The sequence below is a fragment of the Rhagoletis zephyria genome, unplaced genomic scaffold (assembly GCF_001687245.7).
Source record: "Rhagoletis zephyria isolate East Lansing unplaced genomic scaffold, Rhagoletis_zephyria_1.1 Rzeph_scaffold_00801, whole genome shotgun sequence".
Classification (NCBI taxonomy): domain Eukaryota; kingdom Metazoa; phylum Arthropoda; class Insecta; order Diptera; family Tephritidae; genus Rhagoletis; species Rhagoletis zephyria.
Window position 1 is genome coordinate 104,144 of NW_016157885.1, and position 16,758 is coordinate 120,901.

At 38.0% G+C, this 16,758-nt stretch overlaps 1 protein-coding gene across 1 annotated transcript in view; it reads right to left on the reverse strand.

Annotated features, from left to right (window-relative positions):
• Positions 1-16,758, reverse strand: part of Sidpn (hes family bHLH transcription factor Sidpn) — a 115,020-nt gene that overhangs the window by 68,449 nt on the left and 29,813 nt on the right. Inside the window, exons 2-3 of the mRNA XM_017614233.1 lie at positions 5,643-5,945; positions 5,325-5,574 (exon numbers count right to left, since the gene is read on the reverse strand). Coding sequence (XP_017469722.1) covers positions 5,325-5,574; positions 5,643-5,945 — 553 coding nt within the window. The remainder of the gene's footprint in view (positions 1-5,324; positions 5,575-5,642; positions 5,946-16,758) is intronic.

The following is a 16,758-nucleotide window of genomic DNA, read 5'->3' on the forward strand; positions in this document are numbered from 1 at the left end:
AGATGTTCGACGAAAAGCACAGTAGTCCAACACAGTACACTGTTGGTAATTTAGTCCTAGCTGAAAACGAGCCTGCCTGTACTGGGAGTTCACGTAAACTAGAACCACCATACAAGGGGCCATTCATCATAACAAAGGTAATAGGTAATGATCGTTATTTGATCGAGGATGTGCCAGCGTCCAGTCGAAAACAGCGGCACTACTCATCGATACACACATCCGACAAGTTAAAACCATGGTGAAATCTACCAAATTTCGACGGGTTCGACGACAACGATGATGGAGACGAGGTCGTCTCCGATGATCAGGATTGGGCGACTGTAAGGTCATAAATCACAACAATGCAACCCGAGGTCATGACAAATAATACAGCCCTGCGCTGATTTGCATTTATCTATATTTATCTTTATTCTCTTTCTAATGTTTGAATTCATTCAGCGTTCATTTTATTATCTTTCTCATATACACACATGAACTGTCAAATGAAATTCAAAACTGAAATTAATCAATAAAACAGTAACCATTTAACAGCCATCGCTACAGTACAAACAATCCCCATACAAGACGCAATGTTTTTGTGTGGTTTAGGGGCTCTGTAACAGCGGCCTGTGGAAAGAATTTCCGTGTTGTATTCTTATAAGAGATACCAAATCAAACTTATAATTGTCTATATATACAATTTTAGGACTTTAAATAACAAGAAAAAAATGATTTGTCCTTAAACTAGTAATATTATTCATAGTTTTCAAAACTTAATTTCTGCCTGCCAAAAGTATCAAAATGGGGCATTTGTGAACAAAAAAGTATCAAAGTATCAAATCTTAAAATTTAGAAAAAAAGTATCAAAAGTGATACAATTGCATCAAAACGGCAACGCTGGTGCGCGCCCATATAAAATATACAGAGACCTTTGAAGATTTCCGCCCGCGTACGCTGTTTTGAGCATCACTGATCCTGAGTGATGGTTGCAGCAGCTTCCGCGAACAAGCGCTTGCGTGGCACTGGTCGTTCGGCAGTGTACGACGATTAATCTTTTGAAAACATCGATGCACCGTTTGCATCCCTAAATGTAAAAAACCGGTCGCTAGCTTGTGTGAAAACCCCGTACCTTCACGTCCACTTTTAGCCGAAAATACAGCGGCCAGGTTACCGGAAACTGGAGCGACGGAAACGGCATTAATTAATTTAATTAAAAAAGGTCAACGACACCGGGAAGGCAGACTTGTTTCCTCGGTGAAAATTACCGAGTATTTGCTGAACAGTTTGTGCCTTAGACAGCTCGATTTGAAGTGATGCCAATGTAATTTAAAAAATTTTTTCGAACGATGGGTCATCCTAATTCTTACTCAAGTACCTAAGTACATATGAATGTATGTATGTATATGTATGTTATTATAAACAGGGCCGAAAAGTTTAAGCTTTTGCTTGGAATTGCTTATTCAGGGTTTCCAAGCTTAATTTTAACGATCATGCTTATTTTGCTTGTTTCAAGGTATAAAGCTAAGTATGGACCTTTTAAGTAAACGGTCAAGAAATAAATTGCGATTATTTCGTGTGAATGAATAGTAGTGTCCAAGGATTTTTGACATCTGCTGTCTCACTTTTTCCTTACGTAATAATGGAACGGGCATATATTTCTGTTAACAAGGGTGCTTTGTACTCTTCACCTACAAGCTTTAGCAAACCATAGTAGAAAGCGTAGCAAATTTCTTAAGAACTTCGTACTGCTTAAGAAAATTTGTCTCTAAATTTTTCTTCGCCATTTATTGGGCTTTTTTTATTCGTCGAAACAAAAAAAAGAACGTTTTACAAATAGTAACATAAAACCAGGTTTGGTTTTTATTAACCCGTAACTTCAATTGCATTGCAAAATTTGAAACAAATGGTTCGTCTCTACGTAATTATAATTTTTCAGTCCTTCATATAAACTGAACACAAAACAAAACATTGAATAGTACTTAATTTTTGTTGTTTTGCGAGCATATTTGCAAGCATATTTTTCAAGGTTTTAGTGCTTATCTAAATTAGAGGGCTGCAAGGTTCCCAGCCAAACTGCACTTTTCACATTCAATCGAAAATAGGAACACATGCTTGCGGTACCTAAAAAAAAGGGACCAAGAGTAGAGAACTTCCCAAATGTGCGTACCTGAACGATGTTACTCCACGGCGCTCTTCTTCACCAAATACGTGTTCCGCTATGCTCACATACTTAAGTATCAAGCAACCTGAACGTAGTATTTGGAAACTTCACATAGGAAGGTCAAACTGCACGTGAAGTTTTATGTTCTCTTTATGGGCTTGGATTCTACTTATAACACGCGAAGAATTTTTTTTTTGAATGTGATCAGGTTTGCATTCGTTCGATTTCCAAAAATGGGGTGTGATATTAAAGCGTTTGGCCTGTAGATGTGTACTAAGGTTTAATTTTTTTGAAGTGTTGCCGACTGTTAAAAATTTTAATTAAAATTATTTAACAAGTTAGATCAGTTATTAAAGTATGGGTATTACTATAAATTGGCTTGAAAAGGCTCCATTTCTAATAAATATGTGGAAGTGTTGCCACCTGTTTAAAACGTCATATGCAACTAAAATTCTGCCCCCTGATTACGCAGGTTCGATCCTGATGAGGAGATGTGGTGATCTCCGAAATAGCTGCTCTAACTTCTACCGCTTAGACTTTGTTGCTTTTTCAATTTTTCCTAATAAACAATCGTGGTACAAAGCTCAATCAAAATATTACAAAATAAAATTAAGGGAGTTAAGTAAATACATACATATTTATGTATTAAAATATGGCTGTTCGAATACGTGAAGCAATTTTTTGTGAAGGAGATCAGTTCTGCACAGTTCTTTCGAATTTAATAAATTAGATGTCAAATTAAGGACCTTGTTTTTATTTTTTGAAGTAAGAACTTTTTTAGAGGTACAGGGTGAATTGATACAATTGATATCGATAACAAAACCTATAAAAATACCGATTACAAACTCGATGACGAATTCGTTAAAAATTTCGATAGCGAAATCGATAATATTGGTAGCAAAATCGATAAATAATTGATAACAAAATCGATGAAAATATCGATAACAAAATTCGACAAATAGTCGACATGAAAATAGATAACAAAATTGATAAATAGTCGATAACAAAATCGAAAAATAATCTATAAAAGTATCGATAACAAATTCGATAAAAATATCGATAACAACCCCTATAAAAGTATCGATTATTATATCGATAAGTCCCAAGAATCCCGAAAATGTCTATTTTATATTGGCAACCCTATTACAACTTTTACCTCGTGATAAAAGTGCACTGAAATGTCTTTCGTTCGATAAAAGCGTTGCAAAATTTTTCGCCACTTAAATATTTTATTCACTTTATTTTCAGACAAATGGCAACCCTATGTAAAAATTTGCATTTTTTCCGAAAGCGGTAAAGCTGACCTTCAAAACTGTGTTTCAATATTTAAATTTGATGTAGTATGAGGGTAGATATGACATAAAAATACCTTAAAGAAACTCATATGTATGTATGTATGTACATATGTACATGTATATATATAAACAAGTAAGAGCATCGCTGTCTTCGGCTATGCCGAAGGCTTCATACCTTTCATGAACATCTGAAAATATTACTTTAACAGATTACTGCATTTGAAAAAATGTATATATTCACGGCATACATACTTAGATAGAGGAGATACATACATATATAAAAAATTATATCTAAACAATCAAAGGTATGAAAGATATACCTTATATAGCACTAATCTAAGTGATTTTCACTGCTGTGTGGTCGGTATGTATACCGGTAACACAATTTAAAGGGGTTTAGCTTCCAACATAAAGGAGATATATCGAGGAACTGGTATCTGAACAATCTGTGGTATGGAGGCAATAAATAGGTTATAGCGACCGGATCTTTGTTCATTTTACTGTAAACTTTCTATTGATAATGAGTGAAAATAGTGCGAAAATAATGTTTCTAGCTGCTTAAATGGATAACTTATAACAGAAAATCTCATATCTGAACAATCAGTTGTATGGAGGCTATAGGTTATAGCGACCAAATCTTCACCATTTTCAATGTATTCTTTTGATGATGGGTGGAAATAGTGCGAAATTTCATATTCCCAGCTGCATAAATGGAGGAGTTATAACGAAAATTCTCATATCTGAACAATCAGTTGAATGGGAGATATATGTTATAGTCACCCGATCTTTGTAATTTTCACTGTAAGTATTCTGTTAGTAATGAGTAGAACGGTGCGAAATTTCATGTTCCTAGCTGCATAAATGGAGGAGCTATGGCAAAAAATCTCATATCTGAATAATAAGTTGTATGGAGGCTATAGGTTATAGCAACCCGATCTTCGCCATTTTCACTGAAAGTATTCTTTTGATAATGAGGGACAACAGTGCAAAATTTCGTGTTACTAGCTACTTAAGTGGAGGAGATATAACGATAAATCTCATATCTGAACAATCAGTAGTATGGGAGCTATAGGTTACAGTGACCCGATCTTTGTAATTTTCACTCTAAGTTTTCTGTTGATAATGGGTGGAAGTATTGCAAAATGTCATGATCTTAGCTGCATAAATGGAGGAGTTATAACGAAAAGTCTCATATCTGAACAATCAGTTGTATGGGAGCTATATGTTATAGTGGTCCGATTCTTCCGGTTCCGACAAATGATTAATACAATATAAAAATACACCCACTTGCCAAATTTCATCAGGATATCTCGAAAACTGAGAGACTAGATTGCATACAAACAGACGGACAGACGGACAGACAGACAGACAGACGGACAGACGGACATGGCTCAATCGACTCAGCTCGACGTTCTTATCATATAAGTATACATTTTAATGGGTCTATCTCTTTTTATTCTGGTACTTACAAACATCGGACCAAAGTTATAATACCATTTCATGCTCATGAAAGGTATAAAAACGTATAGAAATAAACGTAAATATATTTTATGTGCACGAGACATATCATATTTATTATATGTATATAAAGTATGCTCTCAAACGAAATTTTCCTAAAATACTTGAAAAGTTCACATGAAGGAACGTTTTACTTGCGGAAGTTTCACAACGTAGTACTCTTCTTTTATGTTCCTCTCTTTTTCGGAACATACTTAGCTACTATACTTCTCTTCACTATCCGCGCTCTCAGTTAGAGGAAGAGAAGGAAGCGCATTCGCTAGAAAACTTCAATGTGACGCCAAGTATATTCCGACGCGGACCTCTATTATCTAAGCGCTTAATGCTTATTTTTTCGGCCCTGATTATAACATACAAGAACAAAAACTTACGTCTTTTTTGTTGCCGAGTTGATATCATAACAACTACTGGATGGACTGTCGGCATAGGTTGCGTTAGAGTGGGGGCATATCTCAATGTCTATTTCTGCTATGCATTGATCCAAATGTCTTAGAAGACGTGCTTTGGATCCTGGCTCAGACAAGGAAGGAATATTTCCGAGCGGTGGGGGTTCAGGTGTGGCCAAGTAACGTGCCACCTCTCTAGCACAGTCCGTATACCCAGCTCTGTATTTGTTAATAGCTGCGGATATGGCATAGTAATATAATTAAAAATGGTATGCAATACACCTGGAACATCAGAATTATTACTTGGATCATCAAGATTGCGATGCCGTTGAAAGTGACGCACAGTAAGCTCTAATATATCTGCCTTTTCCAATTTGGTGTGTTTTGTTTGACCATCGGTTGTTTTTGCCTGATTCTTCGTCGACTCCAATATGAGAGCCTTTAGTATGGCCAAACTTTGATTGATACGGGCACGACGTCGCTTTTCCATAAGTGGCTTGTTTGTTCGTTTCGTGCTGTCCTGAGATGATGTTACATTTTGCGATGATGTGACTAGGCCTATTGATTTTACTGCTCCTGTTGATGATGACGCAGAAAATCCCGTTCCTGTAAATAGATTAAAAGATGTTGTCAATAAATAAATTTAGATGTGGGGTATTAGAAAAAATCTTCTTAAGTCATGTGCTTCCGATAATAACCTCTCTCAACATTAAAGTCCCTTTCAAAAACGCCTGAACTATCCGGACCCTTTATAAGCAAAGTTTCTCTATACAGCTGCTCGATGTCATGAGCCAACATCTACTCGGAACGCTACCTTATTGCAATTAATGTCCTCTGTGCAGTCACAACGGACCGGCGAGAAGTTTGGCATACCATCTCAAAACCACTTCGTACCTCTGCAGAAACAACGGGTATAATAAAGAGAAATACGCAGCATAGCAAGATACCCCACAGACAATCGCGGCGCACAGACAAATGAGCTTTACTGAGATAAAAGGAAGGAAGAGAAACGCTTTGGTTGTTGGTGTGGTGGTGGGAGATTGGTCTATTGTGGAACGAGTTTTTGCAACCCCTTCGAACGAAAAATTATACTGAAGAAGGCACAACGCCGAAACCAAATTTACAAGGAATGACGAAAAATCTTTCTACAATACATCGAAGAGAAACGACTTTTCAAGAAGAAGAAAAGAAATTGAGAAATAAAGGAAAGCTGCATGCCCACGCACTCATAATCAGTTATATGCGTCGCCATCCGCGTTTTAATATTCATATTTAGAGCGAACTTAAGGTATTAGTCCGAAGCATGCTTGCTGTGCTTGCTTCGCTTTGGGAACTGTAAAAAAAATTTGATATCTGCTAAAATGCAAAATCGCCTTTTAGAGTTTACCGATATGTAGTACTATATCTACGGTGACCATACGACCTTTATTTTAAATAACAGTCCTTTATTTTAACCCCCTGTCCGTTATTTCTTAAACTGTCCTTTAAATGAACTCCAATTAAGGTTTTTTATTTAATCGGTAATCTTTGCACAAGCTTTAAATCATGAATGATTGCTAATACTGATAGGGGAAATTTATATGTGTAAATTAGAACCGGGATACGGACGCGTTAAATTTGTTCTCAGGGGAACGCAGCATCACCCAAAAAAGGGGTAAGCGTTCAGGGTACAACAGGGGGTAATGACAATGTCCAAAGGAAGACTCGCAGAAACTGCTGAACCTCAGTATAGCTCAAAATGAGGGAAGGAATACCGATTTATGGAAGGTATACAGGAACAATGATGAGAAGACGGGTAAACTGCGGACGATTGGAATAGACGACCGGTCGTTGGAAGCTATCAAGAAGGAAAACTGTATCCTACGTTAGGGCAGGAAACCGACGGCGAGGGCAACCGAGCCAAATACTCCACCGCGTGTTCCTGAAATACCGGAAGAGGTGGCTGAGATGGTAGCCGTGGAAGCAGCCTGAAGCACGGTAGTAGAGGAAGTTAGTCTTCCACCTCATGAGACTATTTTGACCTTGTTAGAGCTTGACGAAACTCTGACAACGGATGAAGAAGAAGAACGCTATTAGCTTAGACGATAACCAGCACTCAGGTTGCACAAATAAACCTACACCATGCGAGGGCCGCGGCTGTTATCATCGCTAGAGCAACCCTCAGATCTAGACGGGAAATAGTGCTGGTACAAGAACCCTGGGTCGTCAGGCTAAATAAGAGTCTTGGGAGTAGAGAACAGGCAGGTAATTTCGGATACTAGGTGCACAAATTCTAGGTTAATAACTAATAGCTTGAAACATGTATGGCTTTCAGATTTCCTGTCGAGCGATATAGTAGCGGTCCAAGTCCTGGTCAACATCAACGAGACCATCCAGGACATCGTAACTGCATCGGGGTGCTTCCCAGGAGATGGCAATCACGCCCCACCGGAGCTTGTCACTAAACTGGTGAAGTACTGCGAAACCAGGAAGCTACCCCTGATACTCGGGTGTGATGCAAATGCGCATAGAGAGGCACGGGGGAGCAGTGACACTAACTAAAGGGGTGAGTACCTTCTTGAATTTATCCTTAGAAATAAATTAGAAACTTTTAATATTGGGAATATACCAACTATTACGACCCGCGCGAGGGAAGAGGTCCTTGATATAACCATAGGAAATACTCAAATGAAAGCGCTGGTGAAAGAGTGTAGAGTATCCAATGAACCCTCCATATCACATCATAGAATAATTAGGTTTGACAAAGAAGCAACCCCTCCTATACACAGAGTTTTAAGGAATGCCAGGTAGACATAGTGGGAGAAGTTCAAAGACAACCTGTGGTTGAACGTAGCGCAACCTGGGCTGGGCCAGAAGATCAGGAACGAAACAGAACTAGAATTTGCTACAAAGCACTTTAATGAATTACTCGTTACGAACCGGGGAATGGTCAGAATACAGAAACACCTTAACTGTGTACAACAAAGAAATAAGGGGTCTAGGCATTTAAGCTTTAGGAACTATTGCGAAAGCATAGAAGATACTGCGGAGGCTACAAGACTCTATAAGGTAATGGCAAAAACGAACTGTATTCAAGTTCGCAAGTCTAAGGAAGAGTGATGGGAGTTTCACTGGGAGTGAGGAAGAGAAGATCAAACTTATCATAGATACTCACTTCCCAGGATCTACATTGTATTCCGAGACAGATCAGTCTGAACATAGTAGTAAAATAAGCAGAGAAAACTGGTGCGTAGCTAAGGAAAAATGCTCTGAGCCTGACTCAGGTGGGCGGTGGTCACCTTTAAATCACTAAAGTCACCGGAAGCGGATGAAATATTCCTTGGCATGCTACAGCAGGGCTTAGAATTCGTGATTGAACCGCTCTTAACAATAGTTGGAAGCAGCATTGCATTGGGTTATATACTAGATGCGTGGAGAAGAGTGTAGGTAGTTTTAATCCCGAAGGTTGAAAAGAAGGACCCACTTCACCCAAAATCCTTCAGGCCGATCTGCCTCAACTCATTTATACAAAAGCTTTAGAAAAGGTAGTAGATAACTATGCAAGGACTAGGGTCTTACTGAACTATCCGCTGAATTCACGCCAGCATGCATATATGGCGCGCCGCTCTACTGAAACCGTCCTATATGCGCTGACAAGTTCACTTCAAGATAGCCTTGAAAATAAGGAGACAGTTTTATGCGCCTTTGATTAGCAGGGGGTAAACAATACCCTCATAGCATGGATTAATTGCATGCTCCGCACCAGAAGGGTAGAAATACAAACCTGTACGAATAATAGGTTGTCGCCGGAACAACAAGGGGCTGTCCACAGGGTGGAGTGTTATCTTCACTACTATAGAACATAGTCGTCGACGGACTGCTCCAAGAGCTAACAGATACTGAGCTAACTTGCGAGGGGTACGTCGACGACATTGTAATAATATGCAGGGAAAATTTCGAAAAAACCCCTGTATAATAGAATCCAGCTAGGGCTGAACGAAACCAAAAAATTGTGTGCTAAAGTGGGGCTGAAGGTAAATCCAGCAAAAACCACTATAATACCATTCTCAAGGAAATATAAACTTGATAGTCTAAAAACGATAAGGCTAGATGGAACCAACATTATGTACCAAAAAGAGTAATACTAGACCAAAAACTACTCTAGAATGCACACGTGGAACAAACTGCGAAGAAAGCTGTAAGATCATTTATGACGTGTAGGTCCATGGCAGGAAAGAGTTGGGGATGCACACCAAAGATACTGAGATGGATCTTCACCACTATAGTACAACCCATGATAGCTTATGGAGCTATCATCATGGCCGATAGAACTTCACAACTTAGAACAACCAAAGTGCTCTCCGAGATACAAAGGCTCGCATGCGTATGTATAACCGGAGCCATGAGAACTTGTCCAAGCGCATCCTTGGAGGTTCTTCTAGATCTTACCCCTCTTCATATTCACATACAGACTTAGGCGAAAAGAGCTTTACTATGGAAGAGAGTCGAATGAGAAGGACGTGTCTGAATGTGTTCTGCTTATAAATACAAATTTTGAAAAATAAAATTAGTAAAAAGTGCGAAAGTGATGCTTGAATTAAAATACTGCGAACTCAAAACAGTGAAAAATCACAAGCTAAGTAAAATAATTGCGAACGAGACGCTTAATTTTAGTAACCTGAGAAGAGTAAACAAAAACGGTAATGCCGGAGTGCACTAAATGCAAAAGTGCAATTCGAAGTGAATCAGGAATTAGATGTGAGGGAGTTTATGGAAAAATGTACGATATGTCAACAAAGTTCGCGGGGCTTGATCAATATGCCAGCAATATGTTAAATACCAATAGCATGATAAAATTTATATGTGAAGATTGTGTCACTTACATCAAAAATGTCGAAAAGGCGATTAAAGAGATTCAAGAAACAGTTAAAACAAATGGAAGCCATTTGGAACAATATAAAAAATGAGTTCGAAAGTGCAATAAAAAACAACGAAATGGAAATAAAAAATGTACTTGAAGCTATAGAGACAAGGTATACTGAGAGAGTTAATGCAATGCAAATTGCTCAACAGTCATGTAAAAAAAGCGTAAGAGAAATGAAAAACCTCACAAACCAAATCACAGAAAAATTTTAATCACAGAGTGAAAGAATTTGCGAAGAGCTTACAAAAAGCACGAAAGAAGATGAGAAAATTTGTGGTGAAGTTAAAAAATTTTAACCAATAAACAGTGCTGCCAATGCACATACGCTGAAGTTGCAAAACTCATAGCGTTACCAGATTTGAAAAAAACCGCGCCAATAATTATTAAATCAAAAGCTATTCAAAAAAGTAACAAAACAAAAGAGGATTTAAATAATTTAATTATATAAGATAAGCGAAACAGTGTTGTATTGATTGAAAGTAAAAATACTGATGAACGAGAAAAGATAAAAAATACTTTAGAAAAGAAAATTGGTAACGACTATGAAATAAAATACCGAACAAAATAAATCCAAGCTTTCTTATATATAGAATAAATTTTAAACACGAAGAAAGAGTTGGAAGAAAAACTTAGAGTGCAAGATTTTTGAAAATAGTAATCTAAAGCTAGTAAATATGCATGAAGTGAAAAGAAATAACGTAACGTATTATGATGCTACAATAGAAACGGATGCCGAAACCTTTCCAAAAGTGTTAGCCAACGAGAAGATAAACATTGGTTTGATGGAGTAAATGTTCTCTGCTGTTTTAAGTGCAAAGGTTTCAATCACAAAGCAGCAGAGTGTAAAAATGATGAAGTTTGTTTGAAATGTCATGGAAACCATAAAACGAAAGAATGCAACAAAGAGTATATAAACAGGTGCGTTAACTGCATTAGAGCAAACGAAAGACTGAAATTGGGCGTTGATGAAAATCATTTAACGACAAGTAAAACCTGGTGTACCAAAATAAGTTAAATTTAAAAACGAAACGCATTGGATACTAGCAGTCAAAGTATATAAAAGTCATATACACGAATATTCAGTGACTCGTAAATAACTTCGAATATCTAGAAATCGCTACTGATATATTTGAGTGTACATGTGGTAATATTACCGTAGTGGCTGTAGCTGCTTACAGGTCTCCAAATAGCGCGGAGAAAGATTTTTGTGACCTCGTTGAGGACTATATAGAAACATTAATGGAAGATACGAAAAACACTATAATCGCGGGAGACTTCAATATCGACTGAAAAAAGACAGGAACATACAAACGCAGAATAGAAGGCATTCTAATTGATAATTGTTTAAAACAACACATTGAAAGTTATACAAGAATGGCAAACAATTCAAAGACTCTGGTAGATTATTTAATTAGTAACATCCCGTCTATTAGTGCCAATGTTAACGAGTGTGAAAAAATCTCTGACCATGAGATCACTGAAATGCAGATAAAGGTAGAGAAATATGACAAAAATGTGATAAAAAAGAAAGTGAAAATTTTTAAATACAACAAGAAATGTTTTAAGAAAGAATTTGACAAAGAACGAATATATGAAGCTAAATTAGACATTCACGGAAATACAAAAGCAATGGAGATGGGATTTAAAAACACAATAGAGAAATTTATAGTTAAAGAAACTATACCGGATGGCGGAATTTCGAATGGCTGGTACAATAAAAGTTTAAGAATAATTCAAGAAAAAAAGGACAGCCTATATAAAATATCAAGAAAGAATAGCACTATTGAAAACTGGGAAAAGTTCAGAAAATATGAAAACTAATACAAAGTAAAAATTATGAAAGAAAGGAAGAAATATATAAACTATAAAACAAACTAGGCATTTGACCAAAAACAAATGTGGAGTGAGATAAAGAAATTAGTACCAAAAGAAAAGAAAAATTTGATAGAAAATGTGATATTCGACAACAAAATATATGAAAATTAATATGAAATAGCAAGTAATTTTAATAAATATTTTATAAATAGCATAGAAGACATAAGAAAATCAATGGAAAACATGCAATACGAAAACCAAATAGAAAATGGTCCTTATAGTTTTAAGTTCCGCAGGACTAATCATGACGAGCTGAAGAAAATATGCTCTATGATGAAAAATAAATAAATCAGACAGTGATAAAATAAGCCCTAAAATTATTTTGGATAATTGGAGAACTGTGGCGATACCTTAACGGAAATAGTAAATCAATCACTTATGAAAGGAATATTTCCAAATAGTTGGAAAGACACAATGATAACGCCAGTTGAAAAGGTAAAAAAAAACTGTAAAATGTGAGGAATTTCGGGCCATTAACACATTGGAAACATTAGAAAGAAAGTTGTTAAAATACAATTAGAAGAATATTTTGAGAATAATGATCTATTTATGAAATACCAATCAGGATTCAGAAAAAATTATTCATGTGAAACGGCTGTCAACTATGTTGTGAATGAGTGGAAGGCCACAGAAAATAAGAAAGTTATGGCTAATTTCCTTGATTTTAAGCGTGAATTTAAAACTATAGACCGAGATATACTCATGGGCGTAGCCAGAACGAAATTTAGGGGGGGAGGCCCATACAAAAAAAAAAAACAAAACCAATAACTTACTTACTAAAAAATTGTTTATTATAGCTTAAAATTATTGTAACCATTTGTTGTACAAAAAAACAAATAAACAGAAGTTCACAAAAGTTTATATAAAACTATTCGTCGATTTAAATTGTTAACTTTTTACTGAGCATGTTTATTTTACGAGGAGGAAGCATCGAAAGCCAAACCCCTTCAGTGTGAGACTTTAACCCAAACTAAACTTCCTACCGTCATGTACCATTCCCCTCCCGGTACCACCGTCAAGGATTTCGTCGGGATTATAACACTGTGTGACTGATAAGGTTATAGATCTATTCTCTTCTTCTTCTTATCTGGCGCTGTAACCGCCAAAGCGATTTTGGCCAACTGACGCCAATTGGAAATGCCAAGTGAAGCCAGAATACTTTCAGAGGTGGGGCGTCGGTGTCCATTCGAACGACATGGTCAAGCCAGTTGAGCCGCTGTATTTTAATTCGCCATATACCAGCACGGGCATGATGAGCGACTTATAGTGTGGTTTTCGTACGTCGAGAGAGGACTTTACTCCTGAATTGCCTACTCAGTCCAAAGCAGTACTTGTTGGCAAGAGCGATTCTGCGTTGGATTTCCATGCTGACATTATTATCGGTGTTAATGCTGGTTCCCAAGTAAACGAAATTCTCTACTTTCTCGAAATTATAACTGTCAAAAGTGACGTGAGTGCCAAGGCGCGAATGTGCTTATTGTTTGTTTGATGACAGGATATACTTCGTCTTGTCCTCGTTTACCACCAGACCCATTCGCTTTGCTTCCTTGTCCAACTTGGAAAAGCCAGGACAGACTTCGCGGTTTTTCTTACCGATGATGTCAGTGTCATCGGCATAAGCCAGCAATTGTACGCTCTTGTAGTAAATTGTTCCTGAGCGGTTCAGTTCTGCAGATCTTATTATCTTCTCCAACATCAGATTAAAGAAGTCACATGAAAGAGAGTCGTCCTGTCTGAAACCCCGTCTGGTGGCGAACGGCAACAGAGCAGAGCTGGTGGTATTGCTCAACGTAATTTTTCACAGCCGTATGCGTTTTGAGGGGATGCCAAATTTAGACATAGCGGCATATAGGAAACTCCTTTTAGTGCTGCCGAAAGCGGCTTTAAAGTCGACAAATAGGTGTTGAGTGGCGATCGCGGGCCTTTTCCAAGATTTGGCGTATTGTGAATAACCTGGTCTATGGTAGACAATACATTCGATAAGACCTTGCAAGGTATGCTTAGAAGGCTGATCCCGCGGTAGTTGGCACGCATGGCGGGGTCGCCTTTCTTGTGAATTGGGCAGAGCGCACTTGAATTCCAGTAGTCGGGCATGCACCTTGTTTCCTCCTTGCCATCGTAGTTAAATAGCTCAGCTGACAGGCCCCCAGCTCAAGCAGCTTTGGCACTTTTCGTCATAGTCAGGCGCTGGGATATCGACTCCATCGTAATCGACTCGGACCTCGGGTTCGTCTTCTCCACTTCTTTCAGTGCTTCTGCCATACAAAAGGGTCGAAAAGTGTTCCCTCCATAATCTGAGTACGTTCTGGACATCGGTCACTAGGTCGCCATGGTTGTTCCTACAAGAGTCTTGAAACCTTCCGTAAGTCGCTCAACTATCTGCTAAAAATTTCGGGTGTTTTTTCTGTCGGCCAGCATTTCAAGCATTTTCTCACACTCCTCATCATACCAGTAATGAGCGGGAAATGTGGTTCCACTGATCGCGCAAGTCGGTTTGTTGAAGAGTACTCTCTCATAGCAGGTGTGAGAGTCGAGCGCCAAATCCATTGGCCGTCTGTTTTGATTGCTGATTTTCGACGTTGAACTTTCCTTGGATTGTTGGGGGCCCTTTTTGTTTTGCTACTCCGAGGTCGGGTCGTATATTGGGTACATCAATATAGTAGTGCGGGTCGATGTTTGGCCCTCGGAGTATACGTATGTCCATCTAAAACATGGAAGCATGCCTTCCGTCTATCACAACATCCTCGATTTGGTTTCCCGTTTTTCAATCTGGAGACATCCATGTAGCTTGAAGGATCTTTTTATGCTAGAACCCAGTAATACATAATGCCAAGTTTCGCCATGCGTGCGAAGTCGATCACCCTCAGCTAATATGTACGCTCTAATCTAAGAAAGCCTTGGATGCCTCGTCCCTCTCTTCCATTGGGGCATTGGCACATATGAATGAGATGTTGAAGAATATCGCTTTGATGCGGATTGTGGCTAAACTTTCGTCCACTAGAGTGAACGCCGGTCTCTCTCCCACAACAAATCCAACATCGAATTGTACTCCTTTACGTGGCAACTGTAGTAGGCGTCGCAAGGCTCCACGCTTACCTTCCTCGCCCCGTCCATCGCATTTCGCTGATGGCGGTGATGTCAGCCTTTATTTTCCCTAGGATATCAACCAGCCGAGCAGAGGCACCATCCCGATTAAGGGTTCGGATATTCCAAATGCATACCCTAAAATCATAGTCCTTCTTATGTTTGCCGTGATCGTCATCACGAGGCATGTTTTTTTCCATTGGGCAAGGTTTAAACGTAGCGGGACCCAAACCCAGCGCACGCGGGCCTCTCCCAGTTGAATGGCAGTCAAAAGCTTTGCAGTACTGGGAAATGTACAAAACATAGTGGTCAAAAGCGAATATCTCAACTAAACCCTGATGTATTTTTTAAATTCATAGCTCTACATACCTGTATAGTAAACCAAATAGCCGGACCAGACGTTATTCAAAAAAAAAATGTAAAAAAATAAACTTTTTTCCGTATACTCTGTAATATTCCTCCGCAATTTTGTAAGGTTTTATTAGTTTAATAATTTATAATCATTGCTTTGCAGCGAAATATCTTCTCTTAAATTTTATACATAGGTATGTATATGTGGTGTCAACCACATAACCGGTTTGGCTCTCTTGCTGACTCTCTGCAGTTTCCAACTACGATTGACAAGTCAGAATCACACAGAAGTTAGTCTGCGCGTACGAGCTGATCTACGAACATTAACTTTCGCTATGAACATTAAATTCCGCTAAATATATTATGTGTAATTAGATATTAATTTTATATTATAATAAAGATTTNTTTTTTTTTTTTTTTTTTTTTTTTAGTACGAATCGCGTATCCAACCTGGTTTTTAAAATAAATTAATATCGGCGTGTTAAGTTTTATATGCTTCTTACGGCTTAAATACGCGCGCATAGCCTGTGAAAGTTCCAAAAAATTTCAGTCGAGATCTGTGTTAACCACCAACATCGAAATTCATAATTTGGTGATTATATAATTCCACATGTGGACCATTATCGAAAACTCTTGAAACTTCCCAAGGTGACACAAAAAAATTGTTGTTGCAGCTTCGACTCCTCGCGGTCATTTCACGGTCAAGCATACCGGTTGATATTACTAAAAAATTGAGTGATTCTATTGTGCACTCAAAAGGAAACAGCGCACTAAAAAAAAAACAAAAAAAAAATAAAAGCTAGTTAAAAAAAAAAACTTCTCAACACTTTGCTGGCTAGCTGTGCTAGAATATACGGCACATCGTTCGTCGTTTAAACTCAGTTTTTTTTTTGGTATGACTATTGAAACTCCATCACAGAAACCGGTTGTAAATAAAATAATGAGCACTCCGACTAGAAATGTTAAAGCGCCTCCCTTCAGCAGTGAGAAACCATCTCTTTGGTTTGCTCAGCTAGAGGCCCAATTCGTTAACCACGGCATCGAAACAGAAAAAGAAAAATTTTATCAAACAATTCCGCTTATCGATACACGTTCTGCCGCGGAAGTAGAGGATATTATTATTAATCCGCCAGCCAATGACCCTTATCAGCAGCTAAAGAGTACACTCATTTCACGATTCTCCAAATCCAAAGAGGCTAAATTACT